This window comes from Aplidium turbinatum, chromosome 5 (assembly GCF_918807975.1).
Source record: "Aplidium turbinatum chromosome 5, kaAplTurb1.1, whole genome shotgun sequence".
Taxonomy (NCBI): Eukaryota; Metazoa; Chordata; class Ascidiacea; order Aplousobranchia; family Polyclinidae; genus Aplidium; species Aplidium turbinatum.
In genome coordinates this window covers 28,877,874-28,904,837 of record NC_137476.1, presented here as the reverse complement: position 1 = coordinate 28,904,837, position 26,964 = coordinate 28,877,874, and the positions used below count along the sequence as shown (strand labels likewise).

General features: G+C 36.5%; 1 protein-coding gene across 1 annotated transcript in view; it reads right to left on the bottom strand.

Moving 5' to 3' along the window:
* Nucleotides 1-2,087: 2,087 nt before the first annotated feature.
* LOC145770216 (uncharacterized) overlaps nt 2,088-26,964 on the bottom strand; it is a 118,521-nt gene continuing 93,644 nt past the window's right edge. The window contains exons 11-13 of the mRNA XM_082581809.1: nt 4,334-4,529; nt 3,259-3,350; nt 2,088-2,276 (exon numbers count right to left, since the gene is read on the bottom strand). Of these exons, the coding sequence (XP_082437935.1) occupies nt 2,137-2,276; nt 3,259-3,350; nt 4,334-4,529 (428 nt within the window). The 3' untranslated portion in view covers nt 2,088-2,136. The remainder of the gene's footprint in view (nt 2,277-3,258; nt 3,351-4,333; nt 4,530-26,964) is intronic.

Here is a 26,964-nt window from a genome sequence, read left to right as displayed (position 1 = left end):
CGAGTACCGGTACTGCGGTACTTTTAAATTATACCGTGCCCATCTCAGCTATTAGCCTACATGTTGGATGGATGATTGTTTCTGTTTTGTCGTTAAATTGTTTCAGATGAGTTTGTCTTTGTCTGCCAGATGTCCACTTTCCAAAATTTTTACCAGTTATTGAGGGATACTGCAGTTTTTGCTTTCTTATTACATGGCCGAGAAACTTACATTGTCTGGTTTTCATACTTTTTAACAGAGTTCTAGTTTGGTTCACTTGGTGTAAAATTCCATTATTTGTTTTCTTTGCCGGTCATAAAATGCGTTGCAATTAGTGCTAGAAAAGATAATTGTCCTGATAAACAGCCAGGCTTTTCAGTATTCTGATATTTCTATGTTAATTTATTATGCATGTAAATGCCAAAATATTTTATTTGATCTTCTGTTGAATTGAATGCATATGTTAACAAAGTTAATATTAAATTCTTTTTATGTTATTATCATGTATTGAGTTTTTGAGAAATTTATCGAAGATAAATAATCTATTAAGCTTCATCCTGTTGTAAACTTTTTGCACTTCGGTATTTGCATTTTCCTGCAAATTTATTTCACATTTGTCACTGATCGTAAAGTTGGTGTCGTCTGCAAATAGTTTAACGTTTATGTTTGTTGAATTCGGTAAGTCATTTACATACAGCAAAAAACATCTTCGAAGTTTTCTATTAACAGAAGCATCTCTGCATGCAAGCACATTTTGACATACTTTATGCGTTAGAAGACACCAACTACTGTTTAGGACAGGGGTCGGCAACCTTTTTGAGCCGCGGGCCAATTTGATAAAATAAAATATACTGGCGGGCCGTAACTGCCGGGACAGATTTTCTGAAACGCGAATATCTTACCCTTAAATTGCACGGCGTTTTACACTCCTATTCATGCTTATATGATATGTTCATTGATATGATAAAAGGAATTTATTACTTTGAAACCGATTATTAAAAGAACAAATGTGTGTAACAATTTAATGTGAATGTTGATGTTGTTTGCATTTTTTTGCCAAATTGCCAAAGTCAGTTTTGATATTGGAACAAGAAATTTGTAAAACATCATTAACATGTTCATCAGATAAACGTGATCGAAGTGTATTTTTTGCAAAGTTCATCTTGGAAAATAATTGTTCACAAAGATAAGTGTTCCCAAACATGGATGCAATTTTTTTCGCATTATCTCGTAATTTCGGAAATAGGGCTGCAGATACATGTTCTTTGTAAAACACTTCCGGAGAAGTAACGTGAAACTTCGACTTTAACGTTGTATTATTCTGAAGTTCAATCAGTTCCATCTGCACGCTATTGTCCGCATCGGCTGGATCCACATCAAAAGGTGTTGCCAGTAACGCGAATTCGTGTTTGTGCCTTCGCATGTCCTGGAACCGGGAAGCAAACTGCTGTTTGATGTCAACAATAACCTCCACATATTTCAACATACTTGACGGACTGTTGTTACCAGATTGGAAAAATGTGCAAAATTAGAATTACGAAGTTGGTGTTCCCAAAGTCGCAGCTTACATTCAGGTTTTGTTGCACTATGATTTTAGCATGCGAAAAACAACTTATTTATCGTCGCGGGCCGAATTGCGTGCTTTTGCTTGGAACTGCTCGCGGGCCGGAACGAAGCGCCTGGCGGGCCGGAGCTGGCCCGCGGGCCGTAGGTTGCCGACCCCTGGTTTAGGATAACGTCGTGGTAAGTCACAGTAATTGGCCCTCGCCAATAAATATTTCAATGTCGTTTTAAAGTCAATAGACTATTTATTCTATAGCCTATGTATCCCACTGATATTCTGACAAGTAGGCTAAGTAATTTTTATGATATTGTTTTGAAATAGTAAATAGTAACTGTTACCATGTTGAAAAAGTTTTTTTGTGCATTTTAGATTTTAGGTCAGTGCTTGACGTATTCAGAATAAGACGGTAGAAGAGTATGATCCAAAATTTTAACAAACGTAACTCATCAGAATGATGCAATCAAGAATACACGAAATAAATGAAGTTGAGTTGATGAAAACAAAACCTTAACTCATATCTACAATTGTTTCAATAAGCTGTTAGAAAATCACTTTGCAAGTTTAAATGTGTCAAACTTCATTGTGTGACGACATTATTTTTTGATAGGTTCTCCATTGAGCAGGGAAGTTTGATTGCTTCTCGTGAAAATGAGTATGGTAGATTGTATGTCCTGGAGAGATCTTCCATTTTTTGTTGGACGATCAATATTTGTGTTTCCTCCTCTATTCCAATCTGAACAGATTATGTCGTTATTTGAAAAAGTTAAACTAAAAATAAATCCTTGCCCGCGGGTCACTTGACCCATTACAGATTTTCACTGACACACTGATCTTATTAAAAATAGCAAAATGCAAACAAACAATTTTGCCAAGAAAGCAAGTTTCACTAAATAAGTAGCCTACCGTGCCGAATTACTATATTGCAGTTTGACGCAATTAAGGCGCTGTAGGCCTAATGCACGTAACTGGGTGTAAGGTAGGCTATTATAAGATTATAATGCATTTGATTCTTAGCAAATTATTTTGCTGGGTAGGATTAGTATGATCCAGCAATAAAAAGGATGTAGTCTATACGTTCTTGTGAGTTTCATGCTGTTGAAATCCATGCTGAAATATAATTTTACAACGTGCCAACTTCAAACTTTTTGCCAATTTTGTTTTAAATCATGAAAAGGTTTGCGGTAGCTTTGTCAACTTGTTTGGTTATTGAAATTCTTGGGAGTCCATGCGCGTGACCAGTCAAGGATAATAAGACTGCCAGAGAAGATGCAGTAATAAGATTTGCATGTAATTAAATGTATGACCATGTTATAAATGTAGGCTATGACAGATATGACTCATTTTTGTATTTTTAAAGATTATGGTGTCTTTTGTAACTCATGCAATGAAAACGATTTGAACGAAATTAAATTCGGCTTATGAATACCATTAAGAAGCAGGCTATTTGCTTTAGTCAAAGTTTATACTAGACACGATCCTTGCTCTGATTCCTAGAGGTGACAGCAGATCGACAACGCAAGGGAACACCACCCCTATTAGACATAGTTGTTTTGGCTGATCTGATCCCTTTCGAAGTTGACATACGGTAGTTACTCATCAAATAAATGCAGTTATTCTAAGTCTTGGCATTTAAGATCTAGACGATTTATGATTCTAATGAAAAAACTTCAAAAAGATAAAATTGATGAAAATGATAGAATTAAAAAAGAACTGACCTGAATAATCTCCGCAAGTTGAACTTTTTCCGTTTTTGTTGGAGTTGATTCCTCCAACGCAGTGTAAGGATGGATCACCATGTCCCATCATGCTTCAACGTAAGAAAAGTAGTTTTATTTTGTTTGAAAGCGACAGCTGGTGGTGTTAAAAGGAACTTTTTGATCAAAACGTAACGTACAGTAATTCTTTGCAAAAAAGTTTGAAATATAGAGAAATATATAGGCCTGCATATTTACATAAAATATATGCATGCAAATAAAGTTTTGTGTTAAAAAAACAACTATCTTGAAATCTTTAAGCGGTGAAAGATATTTCAAAAATGTTTTGAAATTTCAAAAACATAGGCCTAAATATTGTATCAAACTGGAAAATCACCACACGGGGATCATAGCTTCATGGTCATTTATATCCAGCGCACCTACTGCTTTGGTGAAGCCTTATGTGCCGAAATGGTGTGCCACTGTTTGTAATTATTATATAAGCTATTTAATCTCAACTAAAATTAACCCAACTTAACTGAACTAGCAACTTTAATAATACTAATAATATTGTTAATACTGTATAATTAAAATTATTTGCAATACAAAATTGTTACGAATTTGTTTTTCAACGTTACAGCCCCATTAATCAGTCAAGCTGTTAAGCGGTTGCAAGTCGAAAACATTAAAGTTGTGCAAACTTACCTTTCTAACCTAATGGTTAGAAAGGATAGCTTAGGTCCAGTAACCGTCCGATTTGTACGAGAAACATGTTTGATTTTTGCAAGCCATAAATATCGAAAACTAACGACATACAAATAGTTAAATATCCATTCATCATTTTTGCTACAAAACATCCCCAACTTGAGGTAGTAGATAAAAAGAGAAACCCTTGGCACTAGAAGCTCAAAGGACGAAGATTTTGTTACAAAATTGTTAATGTTTGATTTATCAACAAGATAGATAAAAAATTAACCGACTTTACAACCTTTGATGTTCCTAGGCAATATTGGCATGCAAATAAAATTGTTTTTATTAGTAAAAACCATTTCAAGTTATGAAATACGGTAGGCCTACATAACCTATCTTATCTCACCGAACACCTGGACATAAAGCATGTGGATATCCAAACTCATCATAAGCCCGAAATTCAATGTAGCCTGCTCTTATGAGGTTGACTTGTGTAAGAGGAACACGTGACATGATGTCAGAGAGACCTCCCTTTGCAAACTCGATGGGCTGTGCAAACGTTTGTAATGGCGAAGGTGGGAACTCGAATGTTGCAACAAAGCCTATAATAAATTATAGCAAGATGCGGTAAAACCAGGGATTTCTAGAAGTACGAGATGTCCAACTACCTGACAAGAAGAGGGTGTGCTAAGTTTTACTGTTGTCTGATTCTGTTAGGTAGGACCAAGAATGATTTGAACATCAAACATCACTAAATGGACAAAATTAAGTTATGAAAATGCAGTACGAACAGCTCATGGTCGAGAACAATGGCGTATTGTATCCAACCCTCAATACGAAGAAAGAACATAATGATGATGACAATGATTCTGTTCCAGTTTCGAGTAAAGATTTATTTTACAGTAGTGATAGCCCAAGTCTTGCTCGTTTAAACTTAATTCAAAATTAACTTACAGCATTTTTATCATCTCAATCCAACTTATTAAAACATAATAATGTTTACAAGTAAAAACAGAGAGAGACTGTTCACCAGGCATTTTATAATAAAAGTAATTTGCGTTCTTCTGGTGACTACTAACCTAGTAAATAGTCACCAGAAGAACGCAAATTACTTTTATTAATGTTTACAAGTTTAGTTTATATGCAGAATTTATAATCAGGAAAAACAAAAGATATAGGACTTGACACACGATAGGCTACTTTATATTACTTAAGCGTTGTTTTATTTTTTTATTCTTTTTTTTTTATCTTAAAGGCTTAATTGAATACTCTTGAAATCTGTAGTTTCTTTCTAGATTAAGTAAGTTCAGCAATTGCTTCTTATCAAGTTTATTCCAAACGAGCAGAAAGTTTTCTCGTTTTAGATGACCAGACCAAGCACCTATAAACTCAACATTAGGATATCAGTTTGGGTCAAAGTTATAAACTTAGGCTATAGGCTGCATTCGTACATATTCTAGATTACAAACTTAGAGCCACATAGTTTGAATAAAAACTCAAACGGTGTTTCAGCTTTTAGTGGTAGGTAGTTATTTTTACAATCGTTTATTCAATTGTTTTAATTTGTATTATTAATAGGTAGGCCTACTCTATAGCAAGATTTCTTGAAGAGGGTGCGAGAGACACTGCTGTAGGCTGCAGTAAAAGTCTGGTGATTATTTAGCGCAAAGCTGCGAAGTGTCAAATGATTTTAGAAGTCAACTAAGCATTTGCTTTCATGTTACAGTAGACCGACAATTAACTGCGTCAATCGCTTGATCACCAGACCACTCCCAATTAGTTTTATGCCGTGAATCAAGACCATTTATGCACAAAAGCAGACACACCTTTTACATTGTAGAAGTACTCCTAAATGATTTTCCTAGCATACATTAATTTAAACAAGCGAGCTTGTTTAAGTGATTTTTACCATTAATGTATTGTAGCGTATAGTTTGTTCAACGTAGCAGCTTTGATCAAAAAGTTACTGTAAAAAGCAAAGCCCATTTCGAAAAAAAAACATTGCTGTCACTGTAGTAGGTTACGGTAGCCTAAGACAATGTAGCCTACCGCTGAGGCTCCCAAAACTCTTTGTTGTGCCTTGGTCCAACATTGATAAGCATTGCTTTACTTTATTCTATAACTAGCCTATATAGTCTACTCTAGAATCTAGATTCTAGTTATAAGCAGAGATAGACAAGATCACCAAGAATATGTGATCTTGAAGATCAAGATCACTTTTTCTAAACTTGAAAAAAAGAAAGTTTTTAATCCATGATGTTGCAAACTAAAACTGAATTTTACTATAAGCAACCAACCCTTATAGGGCTAAACTGACGTATCCCTGGGCCTGGACACATTTCGCTCATAAATTTGAGATGATGTCGTCGCTTTTAGCAGTGACGTAAGGGATCCATATGGGTCCTTTGACCCACAAGGGCAATATTTCATTTTTTTTTGGTTGGTTGCTCAGTAGTTGTTAAACAAACGATGTTCTTTGGTAAGACGTACAAAAGTTGATTTTTGCACGCAATAAAGCATACAACTGAAATACTAACATTTTTTGCTTTCTTACGTTGCACTATTTACGTCTGCGCATGCTTTTGACCTTACTGTATGAACCGAAGAATCTATATCAGAGGCGTGCAACATACGGCCCGCGGGCCAGAGCACGGCCCGCGGTACCCATTTACGTGGCCCGCACATTCTTCATCAAGTAGCCCATTATTTTTAAATACTTTTCACTGTTAGATCGGAGGATGTTGTTATTTGTAACGTCATCATTAGCATTATTGACTTGTAGCATTGTTACATCATTAGCATTATTGTTGCGTCATTAGTAAGCGTTGTAGAAAACCGCCTTGTTCTTCTGGCAATGATTTAGTAACATAAATCTTACTTTATTGGTGCAGTGTGGTAGGCATACCATATTTTCATCACCCAAAAGGAGGACATGATTAGTAAGCAAGTAAAATGCCAGTGGATTTTTACATTTAAACAATTTTTACATCTTCTTAGATGATTATAGGCCTATCGATTTTTAACAATTCATTAAAAATAATCTATAGTTCTGCAATGTTTGAACTATTCTGTCCATTTTCTAATGTGCCACCATAACAAAGTTAATGCAAGCTAGCTATCAGGTTTAAGACGCCTTTGCACTAGGTTTGGTATAGAATAATAGATCGAACAGTTTAGCATCATCAATGCCAACATTTTTCTCTGACAGATACTTCCACACACCGCTGAAAAGCGTTATCCTATTCTGTGGAGTAAGACAGCATAAGCAATAGCCTAAGCATCCAATCAAAGGATGTGAACTCGGAAAATGAAATTAGTGGTCTATTCATCCAAATAGGCAACATAAGAGTCGAACAATAGAAATACATCTGACATGGTCATCGAGTAACACTGCCTTCGTTTGCCACAGAAATAAATGTATCTACCATATCCACAGCAAGCAATGTATTGTCAACCTCAAAGTCAACAAACACTTTTTGTGAACAAGGATAGCCTACTTCTGCCACAGACAGCTCACAGAAAACATACTTTTTCCTTTTTGGTATCGTTGGTTAGCCTTATGTAGCTTTCGCCAAGGTCACATAAAAATAAAACCTTGTTGAAAATGATAGCAATGCAAAAACGAGGACATTTGAGAATTTTCAAGTGCCCTCGGAGGACAATTCATTTTTTATGAAAAAAGAGGACAAATCCTCCTAAAAGAGGACATATGGTAGCCCTAAGTGTGGTGAATACATTAATTTTTATTTTACAAAAAGCTTAGCATAGTAAAAATGTCTACAAGTAAGAAAAGGAAGGTTTATTATGAAAGGCGGAAGTTCAACAATGAGTGGTGTATAAATTACTTCGTTGTTCAACACAATCAAGATGTTGTTTGCCTGATTTGTCAAAACACTATAGCAGTAATGAAAGAGTACAATATCAAGCGACACTACTGTGCAAAACACTCTGCTAATTATTATAGCATGATAGCATTGCATTATGAGAGCAGTTCTTTTTAAAAATGAAGCTGTTCAAGACAAAACGCAGGAATCAGCTTACAGATGAGCACTTGTCAAGTCAACTTCGAGTTGCCACTTCCTCCGTCAAAGCTGACATTGGCAAGATCTCTGGACAGAGAAGATGTCAGGCATCTCATTAATCACTCACTCAATGTGTAACTTGAATGTGTGTACTTTTCCATTAAATAAATTTTTCATATAAATTCATGTGTTATTCGATAGACTGGCCCTCAGCATCATTATAATTGTACGTTGTGGCCCATTGCGATAAACAGTTGCACGCCCCTGATCTATATGAATACCTCGAGGTAGCAAAGCCTATTTCAAGCAGTAAATTGAATATTTTTGAAGTACGAAAGGGACCAAACAAAATTAAATGCTTTCTGAATGTTTTTAGATAAGAAATACGATCATAGTCTATTAGTCTTTGTATATCAAGAAGGTTCTCAAAAGTTGTCGACATTTTTGCTGAGAAAATGAATGCCTATGCAAAAGCAAATCCCAATTTGGCACAAAAATTCAGGAAGCTCTCTTAATCAAACGCTACAACCCAAATTTAAACAAAGAATTACTTGCGAGGGGCGCGTCTGTTTTCCTCAACATTTACTAGATGTATCACGCAGCGTACCAAGTAGTGCAAATTATTTTTGAGTTACGTAGTTGCCTTTTCCTAATGTAGCCTAATTTGTTTTCCATCTGTCTGTCTGTTTTCGACACTATTGCTTTTAATCGCTGCTTATAGTAAGTTAATTAGTTACCTTCAAGAAGAATTTATTGCATTTTTATGAATATTTTCAGATCCCTAATGAGGGTATTTTCAGATTCCTAATGAAGTAAAGGCGGCCAAGAGAAAGGAACTAGCTACCCTACTCTCGTTTGTCGTTAGTGCCGAAGGCTTAGTACAATGAGAACCTTATCTTACTATCCCCTGATGCTTGAATAAACTATGGGACCCACTTTTTTTTGTAATGAGGACTTAAATTAAGCCGAAAACGTTCGACTGTTAAAACTATTTGTAAATATGTAAAATATAATGTTATAATGCTCAACCTTGTTGTATAGTTGTGTCTTGCCTGTCTCATATCAAGTTTTATAGCATCATTTACCTATCGGGCATCCTAAATACTATTGTCTACTACCGGTATCAAACTCGTTCAACGATAAACCGCTCCAAACGAAAATACAAAAGCTATACAAAAAAGATGTCTTCACATTTAATATTAATATATTTTTTTATACTCAGACCTTAAACAACTATTAGCCTGGTTGATTTGCTGCAATAAACCACTTAAATGACCAAAGTCGGCTAAAGAGTCCAGTTTTTTTAGCACTTCCGAACTAAAGTTTTTAAACATCTAAAATTGGGTCAAGCATGGCCACCTAAAGATATGGCCTGATTTGTCACATTTTGCAGAAATTTCCAGGTCTTTCTAACTTTGGGCAAACGTTTACATAAATTTTTCTAAAAATTAGATTTTTACACTTTCTTTATTCTTTTCCCCAGATGATACAATAAGTTTTAACATCCTTACATGTTGAAAAACAAAGAAAATTTGATTTCGAAGATTTTAGTCAAACTGTTAATTTTCAATAACAGTCTGATTTTGCGTTTTTCAACTTACTTTTTCTCATTTGCTAATGGTTCCCCAAGGCAACAAGAAGTTTTATGTCATTAGGAAACCGCAAAAAGTAAAAACATCTCAGAAAATGTCAGTCAAGCACTAGCAGTAGCTGTAATCAAAATATGCAAAATGTGACAAGTCAGGCCGCATCTCCTGGTGGCCATGGGTCAAGGAAAGCGAACATTTTTAGAATTCACAAAACAAAATTGTGAACAAAGTTGGATCATTTTTATCATACGTCAACAAAAGTATATAGCCTACGGAATTTGACTTATTTATTATGACCAACTCAAAAAAGGTTTTAAATTTAAAAAGGGCAACACTGACCAAATTATTGAAACTTCAAATCGACTTTTCTTGGAGACTTATCATAATTAACAGTGGCTTAATGCTAGTAATTGTCACTTTGTGCAGTACGAGTTCGAAAAAAATGTCTCTATCTTGTAACTAAACTTCAATTTTAAAGTAATTTTGATCTTATTGTTCTTCAAGATCAAGATCACACAAAAAAGTGATCTCAGATCAAGATCATGCCCATTTCTGGTTATAAGTTAGACCTGAACATAAAAATAAAAAACTGTTATAGCATAGATTAAGCCATACTTATCATTTCTTGCAAAACATCAATCACTTGTGGTTCTGTGATGATGCTACCACTCGTTCTAAAAAAAATAAATAGAATGTTAAAATTCTGTAAATTTGACACTGTGAGAATAGGCTACAGGGCCTATATGCTGTACATTCATCAAAGATTTGCTTTTTACATACATTTCAACCATAATCTGCTGAACAAAATCGCGGATTAATGATCCTTTGAGGAACTTTCGACAAACTGATTCATAATTGTATAACCAGATGTTTAGCTTATTTGGCCGCTTGAAAAGACGCAGTAGGTACATTGAGCCATAAATGTATGGCAATCCAATGAACCCAATTGGATAAGTTTCTTTGTAAAAATTCATTCATACAGAAGTCTTGACGCAAATATGTAAGACACTAAATTGTGAAGTCGTCACTAGGTTAACCTATAGCCTACAAGAAACTGGGAAAAATCATGTAGCCTACCGTGACGTATATTAGGTAAAAAACGACATCTAGAAAGTTTCGTCTCACTTCATGTCGGCTATAATTTTTCCAAAAAGATACGTAAAATTAAAATTGCTAATGGTTAGCAGGTCAAAAATAGGTGATTTTGGCAAAAAGTGGAAATGTTTAAGCCTCTTGAGGCAAGATATCCCATTATCGGAGAGCAAAATGGTTGTCATTTTTGGATTTCTCATGGTCAAAATCAGGGAAAACAATGCAAGAAGCTAAAAAAAATTTGAATTTTGAGCAGGTCTAATCGAACATCATGTAATCAGTGTCACGCTGTTTTATTGCAGTGATCTTTGAAATTCTCGTGTTATTATTTAAGTGTTACTGTGAGCTAGTCAGAAGCACTGCGCAGTTTGATTTTTCTTGTTGAAAAAAATTGTATTTTGTTTACATATAGATAGAATTACTGCTTATAATTTCTGAAGAGGACATCATGTGATATTGAAAACGTTCGAAATTTGTTTCAATGTAGCTTTTTTTGTTTTCTGCAAATGTTGTAATAAACTTAAATATGTTAAATCCGATAAGTTAGTAGGCTATGCCTATATGGTTTAAAAAAGATAAACAATATTAAAAAATACTTCAAAAAAATTTTTGAAGCCAGCCAGTCAAAGTGTTTAATTGGCTTAATTTACAAATATTTGATTAATTAAGATTAATTACTTTTTAAGATTTAGAAAATTTTTTAAAAACAAATGTAATAATGTAAATAATTAACCCAAACAGCTATTTGAAGTAATGCTGGCAATTTTTATAATTAGGCTATAGATTTGCAACTCTGCCGTTACAACCTGCAAACTGCGAACTCTTACGTTCACTGCATAAATGACCTGATAAAAAGCCCAGACGGGGATTATTAAATCATAGATCAGAAAACTTCAAACGCAATTTATTTTTACAATGATTGGATTTTTGAGAAAAAATAAAACTAACTTCATAAAAGAAATCGGCTTTGTGTTTTGTCTGTTGTGTATTATTCGGCCGAAAAACACTTATTATAACATCGCTCATTTTGCAGTTTATCAAAATGTGCATAATTTTGAGTTATAAATGCACAAGATCGTGATCACTGCGCTAGAGAATTAATGGACCGTATATTCGATTGCCAAACATGTTCTAACAACAAACCATTCTTGGAGTCTTTTAGAGTTGTGCGTAAATGTTTCACCGAATCTGACACTAAAATCCACGAGGCTTTGCTAATAAAATCGTGCAATCCTCGCCCCAATACGCAGTTGTTTGCCGCAGGCGCTTCCTATCTGCCTATTTTTTCTTAATTCGTTATATGATGCGCTTTTTGCCTCGCGTAATTAACCGCCATGTGATGTGCCTTTCTCCGCTGCTTTGCAGTTTCATTCTTATGCATTTCGTTTTTCAATTCATTGTGTGGATCAGTTGTTTATTTTCAATGTAAATGTAAATTCAGTTATTGTTCGTTACTTGAAAAGGGCTAGCATGTGTATTGTGTATGGCCGAAAACGTTTGTAGTTTATAATTTATGTTCACTTTAATGTATTATGTTAAATGCCGTGTGGTTGTTTGGTTTTATATGTCTATGGTTGAAGAAAGTCACCTCTTAACCAAAATTCCATTAATAATAATTATTCTAAACATACGTTTTTTTACTGAGGCATTAGCAAATATTTGATAAATGCAAGTAGTTTAGTAAAACATAAAGTAAAGAATACCTTGAAAGCAAAGTATAGCCAGCTAATATATTTCTTGGTCTCTGCAATCGCATTTCGTTGAGAAGACGATCAGTTTGTTTAGACCAACTTGGATAATCTACGAACGGTTCGACAGAGCTCCACTTCTAAAGTATGCAACGTCCGGCAAATTAAACTTAAATGCAGTAATTTAAGTACAACAAGCAACAAATGAAGAGCTTGTTTCCAAAACCGCTTACATCCACTTTCGGTGATTTCGAGAAAACCACGAAAAACGTTTATGACAGTTTCAAGTCAAGTCAAGTCAAGTCAAGTTCGCTTGGTAAATGTAATGCGATTTTGATTTCTAACGATGTATAACTACCTACTGAATTGAGCCATGACGTTTGTCCAGATCTAAGGAATATTAGAAGGCTAAGAATCGCCTTTTTATAAAATTAGAAATGTGGATATAAGCGGTTTTGGAAATAAACTGGAGAATAAAAATTGCCAGAATGACAGAAACCAATTTTTGAAACCATTTTTCCAAGCTGACCACCACTAATTCATCACCACAATCCAAATTCACTTTAAACAAAGCAAAAAAACACAGTTATAAAGCTCAAGTAGGCTACTAAGCAGTCTGAGCACCGTTGGTAGCTGCAACAATAGGCTGCAAGCCTATAACAGTGCTTATCAGTGTTGCCAGATAGTAGATGCTTCAAACTACCAAACACATTTCAAATTTTGCCAAACTGACCAGAGACTGACTGTCAACTCACCAAAAATGTTTGCCAAAGTTCTGCCAACTCAAAATTTACTGCCAAACAACGTAAAATTCTGCCAAATCTCGAATTTGGTAGTGAAATTTGCCAAATGGTAACACTGCTGCTTATTACGAAACGATGACGAAAACGGTTTAACAATCAGCGATATGTCACGTCATACAATGGCTTAATATGATTGGTTAATTGTGGATACAAGTGGTTTTGGAAACAAAGTGTGATGGCGCGTAAGCGGTTTTGGAAGAAAACGCAATTTTTAGTGTCGAATTTGAAGCAGAAAGAGAAGGTTTTGGAAAAAAAGGAATGGATAGTAGGTACCTATGGTAATACTCTACCTAATGACACTCTAAACTCAATTTTGGTAAAAGTGGGGCCTAAGCGGTTTTGGAACTGGGCTCTTCAAATAATTAGATACTTAATTTTTAAGTTCGTCAAAATGCGAGAAAACAATTGTTTCTAAATTATTTGAAAATAGTTCAAGTTTGGAATAAAATATAAAATATACGTTTGTCGCATTAGCACGGTTACAACCGTTTTTTTTTTGTTTTTTTTTTTGGTTGGTTTTGAATCTTTATCCTCGGACTGACAAAGCCTTGATAAGTTATTCCTGGTAGTTTCGCATACTTGTGGAGGCTCTTGACCCAGAGCCGGTGACCCAGAACCGGTTACCGAGATTGGCAGAGTGAACTTTTCCGATTGTTGAAGTGTTGTTGCCGAAGAATTATTCCATTCATTAGGTGCCGCTGAATGGAGAGCAGTCCTTAGAATGCGTTGCTCTAGCGCACACCCCGAGAGTCGAACCAGCACAGCGTGATCTTAAGCCGGAGAGTAACCACTGAGCTAACTGGGCTTTTCTGCTAAAAGCACCAAATATCAATCTTAAATTAATTATTAACCTGATTGTTGCTTATGTAAAAGTAAACTTCACATATGGATGGGTCGTTTGCATCATAGATGTGGAAGACACGGTATCCAATTAAGAAACTATCTTGTCGAAGAGTCCCCTCGTAAGTTGTAATATTTCCCCGACCGTCAGCACCAGCATTGGAAGTTACCTAGATACAATTTTAATAACATTGTGGAATTTGTATTTTAATAAATTGTATTAAAGACATTAGAGAGTGACGTAACCCACACGGGGATGGTGATCAATCAAAACAGGACCAAGATATATGTAAATACCAGTGGCGTAGCTAGGGAATGTGCCGGAATGTGCCGCCCGGGGCGGATTCAGATTTTACCGCCCCCGTCAAGAAAAAGCATGTGAAAATGAAATGTGTTTTTTTGTCAGATTATAATCAAAAATTGTATTCTGAAAGTGCCGCCCCCAGACGTGCCACCCGGGGCGGTGCGCCCCCCTAGCTACACCACTGGTAAATACATTTGTAGTTATACTTTTACCGGAATGTTAAATATCTGAAAGCCACTTACGAATATAATTTTTCAATTGTATGTCGAATAGACTGAAGCTTATGCCTTAAAAGTATTAGTCTAACATCATAGCCTATATCGTAGAGTTTCATTATCCTTTATGATCATATTTGATAATTTGACAATAAAGTTCATCAACATAACTTTCTGGTGTCCTCAGCGGCGTTTAAATGAATTCTTAGTGTCAAAGTTTTAATTTCCTAAAAAGAGTTTTGTTCTCTGTTTTTTATTCGTTTAATTTATGGAAAATATAGGCTACCAACCCGTATTGAAAAGGAATCAACAGTGCGTCCATCCATCCAGGCCAGGAAGATAAATGGATGAACTGCCGCGCTTGTTGCCCAGTAACCAGGAAAAATGCTGCAAATGTCAAGTTATTTAAAATCATTCAACAAATTTCACTTTCAACAAATAACCAGGATAGCCTGCTTATGATAAAATATCTCGCAATGTGACAAAAACCCTTGTTTAAGTGCTGTTAGGCCTACCTGTTAGCCATGATGCTGCAAAATGGAAAGATGTTCTTGAAATATGTTGCGCACAACCCGAAAGTAGAATCATCGTTGGTTGCTGTTAATATTTCTTCATTCACAAAGACAACCTTTCACCCAAGTGAGTTATCGAAACGGACAGTATTTTTTACTCCTATCCTTGCTTTATTCTTATCAGTGAAGTTTTGGGAGTTGCTGCTGGATTTTGCTGTAGCCTACCGTTGATGTTTTAGAGCATTAAATTTGTTTGTTTTTCTTCCTTTTATTTTTCTAAATATTAAAATTCTTGAAGTGTTGCCAACGTGCCATATTTTAAACTGATTATCCTGTTTCGGTATCAAACACGTCACAATGTTTGCGTTTTGTCGCTTCTACTATTTTCTAGACCTTTGCTGCCCAGTAAACATTTTTCCTTGGCCCAACGTTGGCTGACGGTTGTTCGGGTTGGCTGAGGGTAGTGTAGTTTTGCCAACTTTGCCAACTTTTGAAATATTTTAACTGAAGATACCTTCGAAGAATTGTTTAAGTTTGCTTCATGGTATTCCTTTTATAATTGTAATGGGACAATGAAAATGCAAAAAAACTTAGAATTAGGAAGTCGGTCTTTCCAATGTTGGTGTGCAGTAGGGTGCCACAGGCGCCCTCATGTGGCCGAAATCACCTGAACTTTTTTTCTGGTGTGACATTTCACATATTAAGGCACTTTGCAAAGTTTGATTGAGATTGGACAAAAATTGGATGTGCAGATTGAAAACGAAAGTCTAAACTGAAATACAGTAAAATTAGGGGATTTCCCTAGTTTGAACATCAGTTTTTTTGCTATTTCTCATCTTTTCTCAACATTGAAACAAGGTAAATTCAAGAATTAGGTTAGGAGACCAGTGCCAGTATGTCAAGAATCAAGATCTCAATTGAAGTCAAGCATGACAGCTCCGCGCCTGTTACATTGATTCACCATCTTGCAACATTGAATCAACATAGCTGGCTTGACCTCACTCAGGGTCTTGGAATAATGGCTTTAGTATTTCTTCTTCTGTTGAATCAGTATTGCAGCGCCCAGGAAAGCTTAGTCTTAAACCCATGCAAGTTGTGACTTAATCTGGGAGAATATAGCAGACAGCAAAGATAAGGCAGGTAGCCTACTGTAAGAAAGGGTTATGTTACCTTTGCTTCTTGCAGGAAAGGCTAATAATGTTGTAAAACCTATGGTTGTATTGTTTTTTAGGTTATTCTACTAATGATAATTGATACGGTAGTGCTTTTACAAATCGGTCTGGTTAGTATTACAATCATGAACAGCCAGTCTCAGAATGCTGAGAAACAGTATCTTCTTTCTACTATTCCAACGAAAGATGATCAGAAAATCAAGGGAAGTAAACTGCCAACTTATCATCAAGTGATTTTAAGCTTTCTTGCCTTTAAGCAGGAGCTTGAATCTCAAAATCCCACGAAAAGGAAAATCCAAATATCAGTAGATGCAGCAAACGAGACAGTGAAGGACATCTTAACGTTTTACTACAAAGCTAATATTCCAACAATTCATCCAAAAAAAATGGCTCAAAAAATTCAATCTTTTCGTGATGAAATGAGTCTTATCTTCAAAATTCAGATGGAATACTTCCATAGGAGTGATGGAAAGCAATCGGAAAGGATTAAGGAATTTAAAAAGAAATTCAATTGACCTTTCCTTTCTGGCCTCGCGATGTAATGAAGAAGATGTCAATTGAGGAAGATAAAGAATTTTTGTGGAGCATGCAAACTACCAGAGAGGCGTCAATGGCAGGGAGAGACAATGCTTTGCGTAAGATGTTGAAACGAAAACATTCTAGAAAAGAAGCAGAAGTGCAAAGGAATAAAAAGAAATAAAACGTCAAGAGGCTGAATCCAGCAGCAAAAGTAACATTTTACTTTCTTCTAGCGATGATACCAGTGATGAAGTGATTGCAGTTAACACTGCCGAGCCTTCTACATCCACAGGAAGTAAAAGGAGTCACCGTCGAGTTGTAAAAACCGGTACCGCAATATTTTTACCACACGACATTTTACGATCACCTGGTTTAGTGGCCACAAGTTTACTAAACAGAATAACACCAACTGCATTATCTGCAACACTACACTCGTTAATCAAGAGTTGTTCTGGTGAAACTATTCGCGTAAACTTAAACCACATGACGGCTCAAAGGTATAGAGTTGAAACGATTTTCAATATTTCTGAAGCGGTTAAAAAAAGGTTGGATACCTCCTGAAGTTGGAACCATTCATTGGGATGGTAAAATGATGGAGTCACTAACAAACCCTAATAAGCAAGTTGATAAGCTTCCGATATTACTATCAGGTATTGGAGGCTCAAAACTGCTTGGTGTTCCTTATTTGCCTGCACAAACATCCGATCCAAAAGGAAAGCAAATAGCCAATGCAAGCATGGAATTGTTAAACAATTAGAACTGTACTGCATGTCTTGCTGCAATGGTGTTTGACACCACAAGTAGCAATACGGCCACAAAACTGCGGCCTGTATCCAAACACAAGGTCATCTTGGAAAAGACCTACTTTGGGCAGCATGCAGGCATCATATTGGGGAGATAATACTGACGCATGTTTGGGAAGAACTCAAAATAGAAAGCAGCAGTGGACCCAACATTTCCATATTTCAACGCTTTAAAAGCAATTTTCAAACTCTTTCTGATAGCGCATCAGGTTGTTTTCATACATCAAAATCGCACGAGAAAATTGATCTGCTTGCCAGCAAGCGGGAAGAATTGTCTAATGCATGAAACCTCATATTTTTAGGCATTTTTCATAAATTGTTGAACATATACAATTGACACATGGTCTGTACGATTGTAAATTAGTGAGTAAGTTCACCAGAAAGTATTTGAAGTTCAAATACTCCGTAACTGAGAAGAAATGTCTGAGTTTTGATGATTTAGAGAGGATTTTACTATTAAAATTGTGAAAATTTACCTTTAAAAACTTTAAACTTAATCTGCACGTCCAAATTTTATCAAAACTTATTGAAATTTCTCACATATGCTTTTTTTACCAAGTGTCACATACAAAAAAAAGTTCAGGTGTATTGGACGCAATTTTAATTTTTGAGGGGCGCCTGTGGCACCCTAGTGTGCAGTTATACAGAACGTTGGGCCAACGTCATTATTTGCGGGCGAACTACGGTAACCCCTCAATTTTTTACGTTATTGCTATCAGTAAAAAAAAAATTTGAAATGTTTTTCTAAATCATGCATCACTATGAGGATCACTAATTCTGAAAAAAAAACACTAATTTGCAAATTTAGCTGCAGTTTTTCAAGTTTGTTAGCAGCAGCTAGTTTTTTTAGTGTTCTATTATGGCTCTATATAACTATACTCTGCCTTCTTAAAATTAATCTGGGCTGTAGTTTCATCTCGCAATTTTTACGTGCTCCGTTCATTTTTGTTTTCAAAGTTTTCATTTTATTTTCGAAAAAAATTATGACAACACTGAGCTGAATAATTGGACCACAGTTTCCCGTACCATGTGTTTCAGGCAAGCACTTTAACTATAGACATCTAAAACAACTAGACAGCGCTTCTCCCATCTCGATTGAAGAAATTAAAAAAAGGCATTCGCCATTGTTACTATCTCAAATTTGCGTGAAAGCTGCGCTGTTACAGCCAAGCCATACAACAAAATCTGTCATTTTTACACTGATTCAACGTCTACAGACGTTTGTTAAGACAGAATTTTTGTTAAGCGTTTTACGAACCAATTTAGCTTGTATTTGCTTGCAGGTTTTCTTACCAATGCGGTAAAACCTAATTTTTAAATAACATTTGGACACAGTTTTGACTAGTGTAAAAATATGATTATTGCTAACGGTGCATTCAAACTAGGGACGGTACATTACGGGACGCGCAACTCCGTTGTTCCTTCAACATTAGAAGGGTCAATTGCCAATTTGACATTTTTTTTACGCTTTACTGCAGGCTTGCTTTCTACTAAAAACCTTAAATTACTTTAAAACCAACTTAACTCTTCTTATATAACCCATAAAAAGTAAAATATTTTGTAAATTAGAAAAAAACGTAACCCTTCTAGTGTTGCGGATAAGCCAAAAGCGGACGAAGTTTCGCATCCCTATGATCTACTATCCCTAATTCAAACACATGATCCGAGAGACTAGTAAATATCTTGGAATAATATTTACTCCTTTTATCATCTGAATTGTATTTTCTTCGTTTTCTACATTCATATGCACAGCACGCCATATCTAAAGCATTGACAACCGCGAGTAATTGGTACATTGTAAAAAATGGCGGACGTCTGAACGTGCTTTTTCAAAAATCGCTAAAAAGAGATGACGATGCGCATGCGCAGTCAGAAGCTACAATTGTCTGTGACATGAATCGTAAAAAACGCGCGAAAACCCAAATGGAGTTGGACGACATTTGCATTTGCAGTTTTGTCTTGTTCGCTTACAGAATGAATGGAAATTTATTTGTCAAGTTTTCTTCCGTATTTGAGTTCATAGCAAAGTAGTCACTTGCCTAATGTCCCTACCATGTTTAAATGCCCCAGTTGAATGACTTTTTAGTACGGATAGCTTGAAGAACATTAAAACTGACTACAGGAACAGTTTAAAGTGAGAAAGTTTAGTTGGTTTGCTACACACCCAAGGTATGAAGTCAGCTGGCTTATCAGCTGACAAACTGGGTTTAAGGGATCGAGCTAAATTGTTGAAGTTGGCAAGGGCTCATGAAGAGTTCAGCTACAGATGCTGAAGCACATAAACTAATCAACTAATTGCTAGTCGAATTAGCTCTCATGAATAAGTCGATAGTCGTGCACAGTTTGTGTCATTTTTAGCATGTGATAAGCATTGGTAAATCTTCACTGTATCCCTGTAATGTTAAACATCACTGTAATTTAAAATACCGTACTGCATTTTGCTGTGAGACTTAGCCCACTAATATAACAAAGTCATGTAGAATGGTTTTTGCTAGTGTTGTTGTTTAAACCGCTTAACTCTTGCTTTTTGTTTCAGAACGTGAAACTGTTCGAATGTAATAATGATTTAGGGAACTTTGATGTAATCTAGGAATTTTTAGACGTAGCTTTGGGGACTTTCAGGTTTTCATTTATGAGAGCACTGCCCAAATGAATGATCATCATGAAACTCAGGTAAGGTTTATTTCAGTTGACTCAGATCTATTCTTCAGGGTAAACTATTCAATACTTTTTACGGCAATTACGCGACCTGTTTATTGGTTTTGAAGTAACATTTTTAGAAGTAGCCCACTCGATTTTTTCAAAAAGTGGTATCTTCACTTTCAAGTGGCATAAAAATGACTATTATGTCAACGAGAAGTGCTTTTATCAGGATTCGAGTGTTGCTACTATCACCGCATTATGTATAGCCTATGCCACAAGTTTTTTGCAGATTGTTTTATGAAGTAGATTGCGCAGCATCGGATGCAACCTAATTAGTACCATGAACAATTCGTACCGTCAGTTTGTACCTTGAAAAGATCGAGAAAAAAATTAAAAAAGCCGAAGTCGCTGATCACAGTTTCTGCAAACATTTTAAAATTTTTCCGCAAACAAACAAAAACTCTTTGGATCATTTAAAGAAATTTTTAAATGTTTGCGGAAACTTTGATCAACCCTAACCCCGAACCCTTTTAAAATGTTTGCGGAAACTCTAATCAAGCCTAACCCTTTTAAAACGGTATCTCTAAATACCCATTGTCAGGCATTGTCGGGTATTGTCAGGCATAGTCGGCTTTTTGGGGGGTTGTGGAGCATTTTCAGGGGTTTTCAGGTATTGTGGAGTAGGCTAACTACTTTCAGGCATTGTTGGGAATTTCCAGGCATTGTCGATCATTATCAGTGGTTGACGGGTTTGTTAGGCATTATAGCATTTTCAGGGGTTGTCAGGCATTGTAGAGTAGCTACTTTCAGGCATTGTCGGTAATTTCAAGGCATTGTCTAGGATTTGTCTAATGCCCGACAATGCCTGACAATGGGTATTTAGAGGTGTTCCAGACAATTGTTCACCTAATCAAACGTCATATAAAAACCGTTCAGGTCTACTGAATGTTAGCGTATTACGTCATGGAATTTTTCCTAAACATGAGCAGAGATTGCACCATCGTTTGTACGACTTGTGTCAAACCTGTTTAAACCTGTTTAAACCTGTTTCAGTGTCAAACCTGTTTAAACATGAAATATTGGTTCACCAGCTTTGAACACCTGTTTGAATTGCGTGACAATGTCTTTCACTGTTACGTCACAGTACTGTGAATGTGAGTTTGAGATATTGCTATCTATTCTGGTCATTCGTGAAATGGTTGCTTGAGAGTTAGTCGCACATTTAACTGTTTGCTTGGTGCTTGCTAGCTGGACAAAATTTCCGTCTTTATCCAAGTAATCTGTTCTGTAGTGACAATTTTAGTGGTGTACGGTGTTGCATCCCGATTTCGATAGCCGCGGGCTAATTTTACAGGAATACACTTTTTGAATAGACGTTTCGAAAGAGTGTTTCTTTTTCGGTCATTACATGCAGACGAACGGATCCGGGAATTTTATGTTACAATTTTCCCACGAAGAATTATGGTTTACCGCTGTGACCAAGAGGTACCCCTTTTAAAATGTTTGCGGAAACTGCGAGTGCGATCAGAGACTTCGGTAAACTCTTAAGATCATTACCAGAAATTTTAAAATGTTTGCGGAAACTGCGGAAAAATGGAAACTGCGATCAGCAACTTCGGCTTTGTTCTATTTTTTTTCACTCGATCTTTTCAGTTTGTTTGTTTGAGGAAACACCCTAAACCTTAACCCTTTTAAAATGTTTGCGGAAACTCCGATCAAGCCTAACCTTTTTTAAATGTTTGCGGAAACTGCGTTCAGCGACTTCGGCAAACTCTTAGGATCATTACCGGAAACTTTAAAATGTTTGCATTACCGGAAATTTTAAAATGTTTGCGGAAAAACGGAAACTGCGATCAGCAATGTTCTATTTTTTTCTCGATCTTTTCAGTTTGTTTGTTTGCGGATACCGATGCCTAGCTAATCGATACCCTAATCCTTTTAAAATGTTTGCGGAAACTACGATCAGCGACTACAGCTTTTTTAATTTTTTCTCTTGATTTTTTCAAGGTAACTGACAGTACGAATTGTTCATGGTACGAATTAGGTTGCACCCCGCAGCATCCACTAGGTTCTGCTGAATGGAGAGTTCTCCTTTCGATGTGTTGTTCAAGAACACATCCCGAGAGTCGAATCAGCGTTGCTTGGTCTTAGTCGGGTGCTTAACCACTGAGCAAATGGGGCGGACAGATTTTTGTGGTCATGGCACCTTTTCATTGACATACTGGGGTATTGTAAAAGTGTTCACTTATCTTCAAACAATTCTGACAGAGCAACGTCAAATGAACAAACGGCTTTGTGAAATCGAAATTATGCTGAGAGAGAAGGGAGGGATTATCCCAGATAAATTCTCAGAATTGGCTCCGATTCCTGAGGATGTTCCTCTTCCTGCTACAATCATAGCGGAATTAAAAACCGTAAACAGCATGCTGGAGAATGAGGAGACCTATCAGATTGTGGTTAGTGAACACGATATGTTCTTAGTTCTTACTGCGCATTACCTATCTAAAGTCACCCACATTTTTGGTAAGGTAATACATGAGTTTTATGTGTGGGGAGTTAATTCTTCTATTTAGCCTAAAATGAGTTTAAACTTGAATGAATGAATTCTAAACCATTTAATGTCTGCCTCAACAGGCTAATTGCACAATTCAACGCACATAACCACATGGTACACACCAATTTACAAAACAATCACGCTATTGTACGCTGGTAGCCTGGTACGCACCGCGACTGTTTGATGGGACTGCTTTCTATGCTGTTTTAACGATCTCGGCTTATGCATTTCAACATCCATCTGTTCTATTGCAGTTCAAACAACTGTGTCGTATAGGAGGAAGAAGCCTATACGACACGGTTAATCGATTGATGTCTCAGGTGATGTTAAACGAAGTCGCAAGTTACGTCTCGCGGACCGGGAAGGGGAAAAATAAATTAAGTGGAGTGAAAAAGTTTTCTTTTGATTCCATGCAAAACTTAAAGAACATGGTCGTAGGTAGCCTAAGTAGTTTGTTTAAGTTTTGTATTCACCTTTTGTTGGTATGATATCGTCTCCAAAGAGAATACTTACTGTTCATGATTAATTTTCAATGAAATAACAACCTTGGATATATCATGAGTTTTGCAGCATCTGAAGTTTACCTTTTTCGTAATCTTTTTTGTCAATTTGCTGTTTACTATCCCTGATTAATGCCTCAGTCTAGATCCAGTTGAAAAACACCTGCTGTTTTTTCGTGTGCAATAAAAAAGATGAGATTAGAAAGTTGATCTGGCCGATTTCGCAGGGAAGGGTGGCCTTCTCTGCGAAAAGGTCGGGAAGGCCGACCTTCCTGGGTTCGGCGGCTATGCTTATGGTGATGTCCTCGCTTTTATTTTCATTACAGCTCTCCTGATGATCGTGCCACGCACGTGAAACAGACTGTAGAGCAACGTTCTTAACCTTTTCTGACCCGTTACCTCACTTTAAGCAATTAAGCATGTTGGGCATCTTAAATCTATTATTTGTCTATTAAATCCCATAACCTTGTCCATTTGCCCTGCAAGCAGTTCAAGGCGTTTATGTCAGAGAAAAAGTCGCACAAATAAGCAACCTTCGACAAGAACACGTTGTTCTGCATCTTCTCGTGAAGACTTCCAAACAGCAGCATAAAATTAATTCCATTCGTACCAATTTTATTAGTCTTTGGCAATCAATTGAACGGAATAGCCAAAGCCAAACCCAACAATGATTTAAGTTTGATTAAAAATTGGTAATAATTTGCACTGTCCTGATCATTGCCGTCTGGAAAACCTCAAACTTCCCCAGATTGAGTAATTACCCACAGGTTAAGAGCCGCTGGCCACTGCTGTGGATGATTGTGTAAAAATAAAAATCGATGTAACATTATTTGTTTACAAAACTGCTTTACTTATAGATGTTGTCCAGAGCAATACGAAATCATGCACTCTACAAGAATCGACCACAGACTGGGCGACTGGTTAAAGACGTGGGAAGACCGCGATGGGGGCCGGCTTAAACGTCTTGCTACAAAAAGTACTGCGGGTATGTTCATTTGTTCTCTCCGTCACTGACAAATCGTTACTATTCTCTCAATAAGGGCAATAAAAGCATTTTTATTTACTAAACCAGCGATTAGTTTATTGCCGGAGCAGAACTTCAAGAAATATACACACATTTTAAGACTTGACTTCGAAGATCTATCAAACGATAACAATAATAATTTGCACTGGTTAGAGAAGGCAAACCGCATTAACACGATTAACGAATGTGCATTAATGTTAGAGGTTGATAGAACATAACGGTATAGCCTACCCATTCCCCACGCCATCGTATAGGCTACGAATTACAGAATTAAAACATACTGAGGAATGTTAGGATGTATTAAAAAAATGCTTGTTATTGTAAAATAACCGGGTGTTGCATACACATATCCATGGGATATGTAGCAATTAGAGTCTGTTCTTTCACGGTGCTGTAAACACGATCTAATTTGCACTGTACAGTATATTTTCTTTACATATGTTGCATATTGTTTTATAGGTACTTGCGTTTGAGACCGCCACAGATCACGTTGTTACATCCAGGTGCAGTCTTCTGATGAGGCATGAAGTACCTCAGTCCACTGTGTTCTTAGACTTTTATGCATGTTTTGTCGTAGCTGTGAATTGTGCATGGGTGGTGCATTTTACCATTCGAATAAATGTATTTTTCAACAACTTTACGTTTGTTTACATCATTGACTTAAATTTGCTCAGTATAAGAAGATGGTCATCGTATTGGCATATGGATCATCAGGACAATGTCAACTTGAAATTGCAGGTTAAGTTTAACCAACGTTGCTCAACTACAACGATTAGTGCAAAATATGTATGGCCAACTGCGACGAAAGGTGCAAAGTGCGTTTGGCCAGCGTAGGTACCAACGATGAACTACGTTGGCAGTAGAGTTGGGATTACGTTGGCCCAAATATTTTAAAATAAGTCGGCTCAACTGCGACGAATGGTGCAAAATACGTTGGGCCATCGTAGGGTACCAACGATGAACTACGTTGGGTGTAGAGTTGGGATAACGTTGGCCCAAAGATTTTAAAATAAGTCGGCCCAACTGCGATGAATGGTGCAAAATACGTTGGGCCATCGTAGGGTACCAACGATGAACTACGTTGGGTGTAGAGTTGGGATAACGTTGGCCCAAAGATTATAAAATAAGTCAGCCCAACTGCGATGAATGGTGCAAAATACGTTGGGCCATCGTAGGGTACCAACGATTAACTACGTTGGGTGCAGATTTGGGATAACGTTGGCCCAAACATTTTAAAGAAGTTGTCCCAACTGCGACGAATGGTGCAAGATACGTTGGGTCAACTTCGGCCACAACGTAGTGCCAACGGAGGAGCATTATTTTACCAACTGTCACACTACGTTGGGCCGAAGTACAATGTTTGCTGGGTGTGTTTGGCATATATTGTTTTTCGTTGTGATGGTCACAAATAAAAGCAAACTGAACTGTGATACAATATTTTCATTCTAAAAGCTGATTTCATTCAGCATCGTTTTTTATAGCCTACTGTAGGCCTATTAGGTTGTTGTCTTATAGAAATGTTACCAAACCAATAACAAGATAATATAGTTTTGGGAGAGAGTTTGCTTTCTTGTAGCTTACCAAAGACAGACAAGACACAACAATACAACAGGGCTGAGCGTTATAACAATATATTTTACATATTTACAAATAATTTTAACAGTCGAACATTTTCGGCTTAACTTAAGCCCTCATCAGGAACCTGAAAATATTTATAAAATGCAATAAATTTTAATATCTTGAAGGTAGCTTAACTAGATAACTAACTAAATGCACCTAAAAATATATTGTTATGATGCTCAACCCTGTTGTATTGTTGTGTCTTGCCTGTCTTTGGTATAGTAACAAGATAACATTCTAAATTTAAAGAGTACGTAAGTACGATTGTAGCCTACTTAAGATAGGCTATGCTTTAATGATCTAAAGACTAAAGTCATAAACAAGAAAAACAAACCGCCAACTACAGTGCCGGCAAAAAAAATCTTTACATTCAGTCGGCAAAAAAAACTTTACATGTAAAATCTGCACAAGTTCTTAGCGTACTGTTCCCGCCAAAAGCATTGCGTCACAAAAACGCTTATAGTTACATCATTAGCTACTCTCTGGCAACACTTCGCCGTAAAGTCATTGCTCTGCGTGCGTAGTGTTGCTTTCCAGCTTCGTGAATAGTAAGGGGGGTGAAATCGCACAATATTTTTAATTTTCTCAATGTTTCGAGGTCTTGCAAAAAAATTTTCAAAAACTAAAATGGGTCGAAAGAAGAAGCAAATGGAAGAAAAACCTCGTGCCTTGACTTTGTTAGAGAAGAGAAATTCTTTGATTGCTGTAGCCAGAGATATTGGGGTCTCAAGAGAGGCAATTTATCAATTAAAAAGGTGAAATATTCACTCATTGCAAAGATTTTGGTGATACATTGCCTCTTTGGAGACCCCAATATCTCTGGCTACAGCAATCACAGAATCTCCTCTCTCTCACAAAGTCAAGGCACGAGGTTTTTCTTCCATTTGCTTCTTCTTTCAACCCATTTTAGTTTTTGAAAAAAATTTTGCAAGACCTCGAAACTATGAGAAAATGAAAAATTTTGTGCGATTTCATCCCCCTTACTATTCACGAAGCTGGAAAGCAACGCTACGCACGCAGAGCAATGGCTTTACGGCGAAGTGTTGCCAGAGAGTAGCTAATGATGTAACTATAAGCGTTTTTGTGACGCAATGCTTTTGGTGGGAACAGTAAGCTAAGAACTTCTGCAGATTTTAC